We start from the raw sequence: 12,777 nt of genomic DNA, 5'->3' as shown, positions 1-12,777 counted from the left end.
GTGCAGGCTAGGTGGATCAGCTAAATTGTCCTTAGTGTCCAAAGATTGGTGGGGTGGTCTTTCAAAGGGTTGGTGTAGACCCGATTGGCCAAATGGCCTCCTTCTGCGCTATAGGGTTTCTATGATTCTACGATTTAAGGCTGAGGTGACAGATTTCTGGCCTACCGGACAATCAAGGGGAATATTTTGGGGAATGAACGGGCACCGAAGATCATATTGAATGATGGAGCAGGCTTGAGGGCTCCCATTTCTTATGTTCTTAAAGCATATTATGCTGTAAACCTATATTCACTTTAGTTACAGAAATAGCTAAAATGCTTGTATTCTGTAATTCTTTTGAGAAACAAATAACAAGATAATTTGCATTTACTCTCAATACTCTGTCCAAATTACAGACTTTAAATCTTGATGAATATGTATGACATGATTGAAAGAATGCCAGTGAAGAACACAGCTGTACTACCTAAATGAACACAATTGTAGCCCATGCCGCGAGTACAGCATTAATATTTTGGGCAGAACAGAGAAATGTGGTTTGAGATTTTGCTCAGACATCACAATGATAAACCAGGTTTTCTGAGAGAGAAATGTTAGTATTTAATTATATAGCAACAGTTTACATATGGAACTATAAGTTTTTATGTGGAAAGGATCTCACTTAAAGCAGCAACATTCATTTAATGCAGATGATGCTAACATTTGCAGTTCCGAGCACAGAGTACAAATCATTGTCACATAATTCAATGACAAATTTGTGCACAGGTTATTCTCTTGCACTGTTAGACTACTCTTTTAACTTAAATTGACTGATTAGCTTGCTGTTAAATCTGAGCATTGCAATGCAGTGATGACACAGAAGCTGGCAGCTACATCAGTAGCGAACTACTTACCAGTAACATAGCCTGCTCTTGGAGCAACTGCTGCTGAAGAATTTCCAAATGACGTTGTTCCTCTTCAAGCTGACGTCTGATGTACTCCTGTTGCAAAATTACACAATAATGCAGAAACAAAACACCATTTTAGTTAGAAATTATGTATTTACAGCTCATCTGTGACACTGCTTCCGAGATCTTGTACGAAAGTATAACACAGGGCTTTGTTGAACCCATAATAATAACAACCATTTATTGTCACAAGTATGAAGTTACTCTGAAAATCCCCCAGTCGCCACATTCCGGCGCCTGTTCGCGTAAGCTGGTACGGGAATTGAACCCGCGCTGCTAGCCTTGTTCTGCATCACAAACCAGCGGTCTAGCTCATTGAACTAAACCAGCCTTCATACCAAACCAGCCCCATACCAAAGATACTAATGAACAAACTAGGAAAATTACCTGGTTTCCATTGGTCAAAATGGTATATCTTAGACTATTGAACAAAATTTTAGCATATTTGCATCTCCTCCCCATTCCCCCAAAAGCAGCCAAAAAAGGGAAAGTCACAAATTGCAAGTCAAGAAACTGTCGTAGTCAATCTGTGTACAAGATTATTCTAATTCTATTTACAGTTTTGTATGTGCTGCAACAACCAGAAGCTCAGTTATTTCACTGATGAAACATGTAGTAAGTTTAATTTAAGTCACCAGGATCACTCTTATCATGGCAATGTCTATGATTTATAACAAGGCAAATAAAACTACCTGTATATATGATCAGGGCTGCCACTTTGAACACACAAACTGTCAAGTAGTAATTAATGGCATGCTCTCAAAGCAAAATAATACTGACAGTACTCACAGGATCATGTTTTAGTCACTATTTAAACATCTGGCATGCACCAACAACAAACAGGAAAGGTTGAACTGGCAAATTACTTCGGAATTGGAACTGGCAAAACTATTCTGGATCTTGTTTTAGCTTCATTTGGTTCAGTAAATGGGAATTTTTGGGTGTACAGGGGTACAAGACAGTATTCAAATTGTGCAGTTTTAAAATATCATGGAAGTTTCACTGAGTTTAGATTATTGCAGTCTTTTGAGATATGGTCATCAGTAAAAATCTCCAAATTCACCATAAATTTGAATTTGATCACATCTATTCATTGCAGTACAACTTCATATCCCATGAAACTTCCGTAGACTAAATTTTTAATTCAAGGAGTTGTAAATTTTAGCTTTGATGCAACCTTCAATATCAAACAACCATTTGCTGACCATGGAGGTCTGCTGCTGTGCAGTGTTAACTGATGAAACAGATGGGGAGAGTGCATGAGTGAGAGAGAACACACGAGAGGAGGAGTGAGGGACAGTACAAACCAGAAATGGAGAAGGGGACAACTTGCTACCAAATTAATCATGTCATGCTTTTGAATGTTCTCAAGTTGTGCCATTAGATGCAGGATGGCAGGTGATACGTGTTTTATTCCATCACAACAGTCAAAGGAAATGGTATCCTTTGTCTCTGTTTGCTTGCCAACAAATCATGTTGTAGCACTCCTGACAGTCTTGCAAAAGATTATAGACAAATATTTGCTGAGACAGCAAAGTGAGGGGGAGAAATTCAGAACACCAAAGTCAGAATTTTGTTAAAATCCATCATGACCCAATTCAAATACCACTCTGAAAATTGTGCACATAACTTTCTTGGATCAATATTAATAAATGAAGAGACAATAAAAATCACCTGCTCTCTCTCCACTCGCCTCTTTTCTTCTTCCGTCCTTCTTCTTTCCTCCTCTTCCTTCTTTCGGCGTTCCAGTTCCTCCAACCTTCGCTTTTCCTCCTGTTCGCGCCTTCTTTGTTCACGTTCCTGGTGCCTTCGTGCTTCTCGTTCCCTTCTCTGTTGCTGCTCATTAAATAAAATGCTCACCAAGGTCAAAATGCAACTGATTGGCAATATTTACCCTAAATCAACTTTGTCACAAATGTTGGTTGAGGTTTTCTATTCTTCCCTTCCATAGGTACCATATTTGCAAATACAACTTGACAATGCATCAAAAAGACATTGGACGAGATTCTCCGAAATGGAGACTAAGTGTTCGCACCATCATGAACGGCGTCGCGTTTCATGATGGCGCCAAATGGCCACAGGCAGTAGCGATTCTCCACAGGGGGCCAGCAAGGCGCTGGAACAGTTCACGCTGCTCCAGCCTCCCTTCCCGGCGCCAAATGGGCGCCGCGCCAACCCGCGCATGTGCGGGGGACTTCTTCAGCGCACCGGCCCCGACGCAACATGGCATAGAGGTTCAGGGGCCGGCCGCGCAACAGAGTAGGCCTGGGGGGGGGGGGGGGTGGGGGAGGAAAGAGAGAGAGGCCGGCCTGCCGATCGGTGGGCCCCAATCGCGGGCCAGACCCTATCGAGACCCCCCCCAGGTGAAGGAGCGCTTTTCCCCGCCCCACAGGCCGCCCCCCGACCTTTCGCGCAGAGTTCCCGCTGGCAGCGACCAGGGGTGAACTGCGCCGGAGGGACTCTGCCGTTTCCGCGCGACTGCTCGGCCCATACAGGCCAGAGAATCGGCAGCCCGACCTCGGACAGCAGCCCGCGACCGGCACCTCGGCAAATGCGCCGGTGCAAATGGCGGCGATTCGCTGCACGTCGGAGAATCGCGCCCCGGCGTCGGAGCGGCGTAGCGCGGTTGCGGCGATTCTCCGGCCCGGCGCAGGGCTGGGAGAATCACGCCCATTAGGCTTATACTGATTTAACAAAGTTTGGATAGATAGATATTTGATTGCCAGAGAATATACACTTATGAATATTGCTGATTGTGCAGAAAACTGAAATTATTTATGTCCGTGATTAAGAGCACCATTGCCACTATAACCTGCAACATGGAGCTACCCTTCTACTGCCTTCTTGAATCTTTAGGGCTTCCGCTGAGCGCCCCCCCCCCCCCCCACAAACACCGGGGCTTCAGCTGAGCCCCGCCATTTATCCTGATTAGCTAGCTTTCATCTGCCTAATCAATTTTAAAATTGTTTTCCTCAATTAAGGGGCAGTTTAGCATGGCCTATCCACCTACCCTACACATCTTTGGATTGTGGGGGTGAAACCCATGCAGACACAGGAAAATGGGCAAACTCCACACGGACATCACACCGGGGCCGGGTTCGTACCCAGGTCCTCGGTGCTGTGAGGCAGCAGTGCTAACCACTGCTCCGGCCTACATTTGCCTAACCCTTGAGTTAATAATTGTTATTATGGCCCTGGAAAATTTCTGGATGAGTATTGGTAAGAATATGCCGGACATTGTCAAGAAATCCGGCGATAAAAGAGTGCAGTCAGATTCAGTGAGGGTGGAGCCACCCTTTCAATATGGTGGCCTCATCCCGACAGGTCTCGCGACCTGGCACCCTCCGTGACACTGTTGGAGGTGGTGAAGAGACTGCCGACATTATCAGTGTTATTGATCAGAGGTTTGATGTGCTGACTCAAAAAACGAAGTGCTCATGAAGTTGAGTTGTAGAATACTAATAAAAGGCTTGGTGATACAAAGGAGAGAATCCCGAACATTGAACATGCTGCTTCTTTGGCAGAAGATAGAAGTTAACCCTTGGAAAACCATGTTTGTGGTGCGTTGGAAATACTGGAGGATTTGAAGAACCGAGCCGGAGAAAAAATGTCCAAGTCGTCAGTCTGCCTGAGGGAGTGGAGAGTAAGGTTCGTATTAAAGTCTTTGAAAATTGGCTACCACGTTTTCTCAAGTTGAATATGAACGCTGGGTGTTTCAAGTTGGAAAGGGTGCATCGAATCCTGTCATTAAGGCCAAGAGACAAGCTTCGCCCCAGGCCTATAAACATGCGCACCACAATTTTAAAGTTCACCAGAGGGTCCTGGAGATGACAAGGCATGGTGGGACCTGGTTCCATGAGGGAGTGAGGATTTTCTTCTTCCAGGACTTTTCTGTGTCAACGCAGATAATGGATCAAGGCTTCTATAAAGTTAAAAGGCATTCCAAGGCAGCTGGAGTAAATAATGTTATGCTTAAGTCTGTGACCCTAAAAGTCATACCCAATGACTCTGCAAAGTCTTTCATAAGACCATAAGAAATAGGAATAGGAGTAGGCCATTTGGCACCTCGAGCCTGCTCCACATTTCAATTGGATTATGGCTGATCCAACATTACTCATGTCCATTCTCCTGCCCTTTCCCCACAACCCTTGATTTCCTTACTGATCAATAATCTATCTATCTCAGCCTTAATATGCATAAGGACTCTGCCCCATAGTTCTCTGTGACAAGGAGTTTCAAAGACTGAATCCTGAGAGTCAAATTCCTCCTCACCTTTGGCACCACTTTAGCCTGAGACTATGCCCTCTAGACCTATACTCTCCCATGAGGAGAAATATCCTCAGTATTTACCCTGTCAAGCCCTTTAAGAATCCTATATGTTCCAATGAGATCACTGCTCATTCTTCTAAATTCCAATGACTAGGTCGCAGTCTGTTTAGCCTTTACTCATAAAATAATCCCTCCATACAGAGGATCATCCGAGTGAACCTTCTCTGAACCACCTCCAATGAAATAATCTTACGTTAAATAATGGAAATTAAACTGCTCACAGTACTTCATGTGTGGTCTCACCTGTACCTTGTACAATTACAGCAAGACTTCCCTACACTTATACGGTGGAGTTGAGGTCAGGATGGGACCAGCCATGATCACATTGAGGGTGTTAGGCTCGGGAGGCTAAATTGCCTACTCCCGCTCTTAAGTCATGTGTTTCAGGGAGATGCTGTGGCTGATTTTGCAATCCAGCTCCTGGCCCGTAACATTGTGGCACAGTAGCACAGTGGGTAGCACTGTTGCTTCACAGCTCCAGGGTCCAAAGTTCGATTCCCGCTTGGGTCACTGTCTGTATGGAGTCTGCATGGGTTTCCTCTGGGTGCTCCAGTTTCCTCCCACATGTTCTGAAAGATGTGCTGTTAGGTAATTTGGACATTATGAATTCTCCCTCTGTGTACCTGAACAGGCATCGGAATGTGGCGACTAGGGGCTTTTCACAGTAACTTCATTGCAGTGTTAATGTAAGCCTTTGTGTGACAGTAAAGATTTTTATTATTGTAGGTAACAGATGAGGAACATATCAGCCATGATAGAATGGCGGAGCAGACCTGCTGGGCCGAATGGCCTAATTCTGCTCCTATATCTTATGAACTTATGAATATTCAAACCCCCTTGAAATGAGGACCAAAATTCCTTTAGCATTCCTGATTACTTGCTGCACCTTTGTGCCAGCTTTCTTTGTTTCATGCACAAGTACCCCCAAGTCCCTTTGTGTTGCAGCTTTCAACAATTTTCTCCATTTAAATAATACTCTATTCTTTTGTCCTCCCTCCCAAAATGAACTTCACATTTTCCCACATTATATTCCATTTGACAACTTTTCCCCACTTAACCTATCAATATCTCTTTGCAAATTGATTGTATCCCTTTCACAACTTGCCTTTCCACTTATTTTTGTGTTGTCTGCAAATTTGGTTACAGTTCATTTACTTCCTTCCTCAAGGTCACTAATATATATTGTAAACAGCTGTGGTCCCAGCACTGACCCTTGTGGAATCCTACCGGTTACAGGTCGGCAACCTGAAAAAAATCCCTTATCCCCATTCACTGTTTCCTGTCCATTAGCCAATTCTCTATCCATGCCAATATACTACCTCCAACACCATGGGTCTTTATTATATGACTTAACCTTTTGTGAGGTCCCATGTTGAATGCCTTCTGGAAGTCCAAATACCACACGTCTACTGGTTCCCCTCTATCTACTCTGGTTGAGACTTCCTTGAAAAACCTCTAATAAAAGATTGCTGCCTCTCTGTGCCGAGAACCCGGGTTCGATCCCGGCCCCAGGTCACTGTCTGTGGGGAGTTTGCACATCATCCCTGTGTTTGCTTGGGTCTCACCCCCACAACCTAAAAAGATGCGCAGGGTAGGTGAATTGGCCATGTTAATTGCCCCATAATTGGAAAGAACGAATTTGGTACTAAAATGTATTTTTAAATAAAGAAAAACTCGACTAAATTAGTCAGGCACAATTTCCCTTTCATAAAGCCATGTTGACTCTGCTTGGTTAGATTATGATTTTCCAAATGTGCTATTATTTCCATAATAATTGATTCCAACATTTTTTAAACAATAGATGTTAGGCTAATCGGCCAAGAGTTACTAGCTTTTTGCCTCCCTCCTGCTTTTAAGAGGTGTGTCACATTGGTGGTTTTCCAATCCTCTAGTATTTCTTCAGAATCCAAGGATCATTGGAAAATTATAACCAATGCATCCACTATCTCCGTAGCTACTTCTTTATGATTCTAGGATGCAAGCCATCAGGACCAAGGGACTTATCTGCCTTTAGCCCCATTAGTTTGTCTGATACTATTTCTCTAGTGATGGTATTCAAATACTCCCCCGTATTCTTTAGAATTAATGGGGTGTTTGAAGTATCTTCCACCTTCTGCAAAATATCTGTTTTAACTCCTCTACCATTTCCTTTTCCCCATAACTATGCCCCCAGATTCACTTTCCTTTATATATATTTAAAGAAGCGCTGGTCAGTTTTTATATTCCTCGCTAATTTGCCCTCATAGCTTATTTTCTCTCTTCATTATCTTTTGAGTCTTCCTTTGCTGGATTCTGAATTTATCCCAGTCTTTGGGGCCAACACTGACTTCTGCCTCCTTACATGTTTTCTCTTTCAACTGTTTTTCAAAATTTAGAGTACCCAATTATTTTTTTTCCCAATTAAGGGGCAATTTAGCATGGCCAATCCACCTATCCTGCAAATCTTTTTTGGGTTGTGGGGGTGAGACCCATGCAGACACGGGAAAATGTGCAAACTCCAAACGGACATGATACAGAGGAGGAATGGAACCCAGTTCCTGGGTGCCGTGAGGCAGCAGTGCTAACCACTGCACCACCATGCCACCCAGGTTTCTTCTTTCAACTTAATACTCTCCTTAACTTCCTTGGTTAGCCATGGTTGATTTAGGCTCTGGGATATATTTTTGCTGAGAATCACAAATTACCTCCTTAAATGTTTGCAACCGCTTATTTACTGTCTTTCTGGCTAATCTATCCACCCAGTCCACTTTAGCTAACTAATTTCCTTGTAATTCCCTTTATTTAAGCTCAGCACAGTTGGAGTCCAGCCCAAGTTTCTCACTCTCAAACAGAATATTAAATTCTATTGTGTTACGATCACTACGTACTCGGGGATCTTTTACTCCAAGGTCATGTATTAAACCTGTCCCATTACCCACTACCAAATCCAAGGGAGCCTGTTCCCTGGTTGGTTCCATGATATATCGCTCAAGGAAACTATCCCTAATGCACTAATTTGTTATCTAAGCTACCCTTTCCAAATTGATTAACCCAATCAACATGAAGATTAAAGTCCCCCATTATTATTGCTCTAATCGTTTTACATGCTCCCATTATTTGTTGATTTATACCCTTTCCTACAGTATGGCTATTATTTGGGGATCTGTACACTACTCCTACCAATGTCTTCTTTCCCTTGCTTTTTTTTTAACCTCCACCCGAATAGACTCTACATCACCCAACACCAGATCTCTCTCACAACTGTCCTCATTTCATCTCTTATTGTTAATGCTCCCATACCACCTTTTCCTTCCCTCCTGTTTATCCACAAGGTCAAATATCCTCAAATATTAAGTCACCAGTTTTGATCTCCTTGTAAGCATGTCTCCGTAATGATTATGAGATCACATCCATTTATCTTGATTTGCACCATCAGTTCATCTACCTTATTCCGAATGCTTCGTACATTAAGATACAAAGCCTTTCTGTTTGCCTTTTTGCCATTTTTAATCATCCCAACTTTCCTTTATACCATGGCCCTATTTGCCTTTCGCCCTTGATTACCCTGGCTACTGTTTTCGTATTTTACTATTCTTTCTTTTATTACTGTCCTTGTTTCTCTTTCCCTCATCACCCTGCTTAGGTTCCAAACCCCCAGCATCTCTAATTTAAACCATCCCCAATCACACTAGAAAATACTTGCCCTGGACATCAGTCCTGGTCCTGCCCAGTGTAACCCGTCCACTTTTTGCTGGTCCCATCTCGCCCAGAACAGGTCCCAATGGCCCAGCAATCTGATACCCTCCCCCTTGCAACATTTTCCCAGCCACGTTTCATCAGATATATCCTGCTACTTCTACTCTGACTAGCACGTGGCACTTGCAGTAATCCTGAGATCACTACCTTTGAAGTCCTACTTTTCAAACTTACTTCCTAACTCCCTATATTCAGCTTTCAGGACCTCATTCCTTTTTTTTTTTAAAACAAGGTCATTGATACCGGAGTGTACCACGACCACTGGCTGTTCACCCTTCCACTCCAGAATGTCCTGAAGCCACTCTGAGGCATTCTTGAACCTAGCATCAGGGAAGAAACACATCATCCTGGTGTCTTGCTGATGGCCACAAAAATGCCTATCTATGCCTCTTACAATTGAACCCCCTTGATCTACTGCAGTCCCACACTTTCTCTTCCTCTCTCATGCAGCAGAGCCCACCGTGGTACAACAAATTTGGCTGTTGCTGCTTTCCCCCGAGAGGTCCCTCCCCTCAACAGTATCCAACGCGGTGCATCTGTTTTGCGGGGAATGGCCACAAGGGATTACTGCATTGCCTGCCTAGTCCTCTTACTCTGCCTGCTGGTAAACCATTCCCTTCCTGCCTGTGAAGCCACCTCTCTATAGGTGTTGTCCACAATGCTCTCTGCCTCACGGATGCTCCGCAGCATCCCTAGCCACTACTACAGCTCCAAAACCCAGCCTTCCAGGAGCTGCAGCTTGAGACACTTCCTGCACACATGTTGGACTCAGACACTGGAAATGTGCCCGGCTTCCCACATAGAGCAGGAGGGGCTAATCACAGCTTTGAGCTCTATGACCATGACTTACCCCTCTGAATTAAACCTTTCAAGGAAACTTAAAATCAAATAATATCAATTGCTTTAGTGTCCTTCTTCCCTTGACCTCATTAATACAGAATATAGCCCTTACAAATTAGAAACCACAAAATAAAGACTTTGCAATAAGTAGAAAGTGCACTTTCGATAATCCTGCTGCTGCCTTGGCCTTCATTAAGACCATGAGGGACAAGAATTCAGCTGATGTTTTGCAACTTGGACTAACTCAAAGCTTTAATCCGGACTCTTTCCCGATCATGCTGTTGTTTGTCTGAATTTGTTGTCTTCTTTCTTGGTTAAGGGAAGATGCCAATACTTGAGCATTATATGGAATGTTGTCTGCTTCTTTTCCTAGAGTGCTTCAGGGGCTCTTTATTAGCTCAATCGTGGTAGATGTGCTGTGCGCATATTATCCATTGTTTTTTCTTATTATCTGTATCTTAATCATGGCAGTAGCGAATGGTGCCATTGCTAAAGGGTGGGTGGTGGATGCAGGTCATCATGGATGGGCTTGAAATACAGGAGGGACATTTGATTCCCGTTCCCTTTTTGTCTGCTCCTCCTTGTTGGGGAGGCTGCATTCTGGTGGCAATGACAGTATGGCTGTTGGGTTAGTCCTATGGTTCCTCAGTCTTAATGAGGATTATTACGGGCATGATTTCTTTTGCATTTTTATCATAATAGGATCCAATCCGGTGTTTCTGACTCTGGGTTTAATTCCCGTACATAGAAACATACATAGAAAATAGAAGCAGGAGGACATTCAGCCCTTCAATCTGCTCCGCCATTCATTCTCATTGCTGATCAGAGTTCAATTCCATAATCTCGACTCTCCCCGTCCGCTCATATCCCTTTAGCCCAAGAACTATATCTAATTTCTTCTTGAAATTACACAATGTTTTCGCCTCAACTATTTTTTGTGGTAGTGAATTCCACAGATTTGTCACTCGTTGGGTGAAGAATTTTTTTTTTTTTTTTTTTACTCCTTATCAAAGAACAAAGAAAAGTACAGCACAGTTCGGGACTTCCCACCATCAGAAACATTCTTTCTGAATTTAGGAACATTCTTTCTGAATCTGTACCTGCTGAAGTTATTCTTGAAGGCCCCACCTTCGCAGCCTTCCCCTTACCCAAGGTGTGGTGACCCTCGGGTTAAGTCACCACCAGTCCTCTGGGACTGCGACATTTCCATTTCCATTACTGATTCCAACGAAAAGAGGTTGTACAAAATCCTGCCCATTGCAGCTCGCAAGAATATCCTATTTTCCTGGATTAGTGACAAATATCTCTCAATTCAAAACTGGCATAGACTAATTATTGAATGCAGCCCTAAGGAAGTTTTAATCTCTGCTCTAAATCTGATGCATTCCGTAAAGTGTGGGCACCCTAGGCTCCACTTTTGCTGACTTACTCCTGTTGATATTTCCATGAACTAATTCAATTCATTTAATTTCACATTGTTATTCTGGATAGCACAATGCAAAAAGGCATCCCTACTTTTTCCCAGTCCTTTTGCTATTCTATTGTTGAATTAATCTGCTATATAAACGAAAGATCCCAATCGTCATGTTTGTTGCTATTTTTGATATAACTCTTGTTTTGCTCTGCAATAATTTTTTTGTTTCCTTGTTGCGTTTATTGTTAAATATATGAAAAAACCTAACACATTCGTTTTTTTAAGTGGTGGGCTGCAAGTAATGTGAAGAGAAACCACACAAACTTCCCTCCCCTCAATAATCACTGAACTCATCACATCAGTGCAAAAGACAAGGTTGAACAATCTTCAGCCAGAAATGCCCAGGACATGATGCATCTCTTCAGCCAATTTGATTCATTCCACATGATAAAAGCACACTTGATATAACAAAGGCCTAGGTCTCTGACATCATCCTTGCTGCGGTACTGATAGCTTGTGCTCTAGCCAAGCTGTTCCATTATAGCTACAACACCAAAAGTAGAAAGTTGCCCAGGCATGTCCCATCCATAAAAAGCAGACAAATCTACTCCAGCCAATTACAACCCCATTAGGCTACTCTCAAAATTATCCAAGAGATAGAAAGTGTTGTTGACTGTGCCATCAAGTAGCGCTAATTGGCCAATAAATAACCAGGTTGCCATTGCTCAGATTGTGTTCTGCCTGGATGGATGCAGCTCCAAACCTGAATTGGTCCAAACATGGACAAAAAATGAATGCCAAAGGTGTCATGAGAGTGATTGTCAAGGCAATCAAGGCAGCATTTGTCAGACTGTAGCACCAAGGAGACCTACTAAAACAAGTCAATCAGGATTAGGGAGGAAAATCTCTCCACTGGCTCGTCACACCTACCACAAAATATAATTGTAGGTGCTGGAGGCTAATCAACTCATCCCCAGGATATCACTGCAGGAGCTTCTAAGGCTAGGGCATTGTACCAGGCTCAGGAATTTTCAGCTGCTTTGTCAATGATATCCCCTCCACAGGGTCAGAGGTGGGATGCTTGCTAATGACTGGAGTGTTCAGTACCATTCACAGCTTCTCAGATGATTAAGTACATGCCGGCATTCAGCAAGACCTGGACAAAAGGTGGCTGCTGGTATTCACACCACACGTGGCTGGTAATGACCACCACCGTCAAAAAGAAATATTCTAACCACCTCCCTTTCACATTTAACATTACCTACACTGAATCCCCATTATCAACACCCTGAGGGTGGGAGAGGAATACATAGGCCAGCCACAAATACTACGGCGACAAGAGTAGGTCAGAGGCTGGAAATGCTGTGTCAGGTGACTTACAACCCAACTCCCCAAAGCCTGTCTACCAGCTACAAGACACAAGTTAGGAATGTGATGGAATATTCTCCACTAACCTGGATGAATGCAGCTCCAACAACACTCAAGAATCTCAACACCATCCCGGACAAAGCAGCC

The 12,777-nt window shown here is 43.3% G+C and overlaps 1 protein-coding gene across 5 annotated transcripts in view; it reads right to left on the bottom strand.

The window, feature by feature from the left end:
- Nucleotides 1-12,777, bottom strand: part of LOC140391768 (mitogen-activated protein kinase kinase kinase kinase 4) — a 525,483-nt gene that overhangs the window by 135,741 nt on the left and 376,965 nt on the right. For 3 of the 5 annotated variants that reach the window (XM_072476619.1, XM_072476621.1, XM_072476623.1), the window contains exons 13-14: nucleotides 2,619-2,780; nucleotides 891-977 (exon numbers count right to left, since the gene is read on the bottom strand). In XM_072476619.1, the coding sequence (XP_072332720.1) occupies nucleotides 891-977; nucleotides 2,619-2,780 (249 nt within the window). The remainder of the gene's footprint in view (nucleotides 1-890; nucleotides 978-2,618; nucleotides 2,781-12,777) is intronic. The other 2 variants (XM_072476624.1, XM_072476620.1) reach the window with 1 other exon arrangement.

The sequence above is a fragment of the Scyliorhinus torazame genome, chromosome 15 (assembly GCF_047496885.1).
Source record: "Scyliorhinus torazame isolate Kashiwa2021f chromosome 15, sScyTor2.1, whole genome shotgun sequence".
In the NCBI taxonomy this organism is placed as follows: Eukaryota; Metazoa; Chordata; class Chondrichthyes; order Carcharhiniformes; family Scyliorhinidae; genus Scyliorhinus; species Scyliorhinus torazame.
This window is presented reverse-complemented; position numbering and strand designations above follow the sequence as displayed.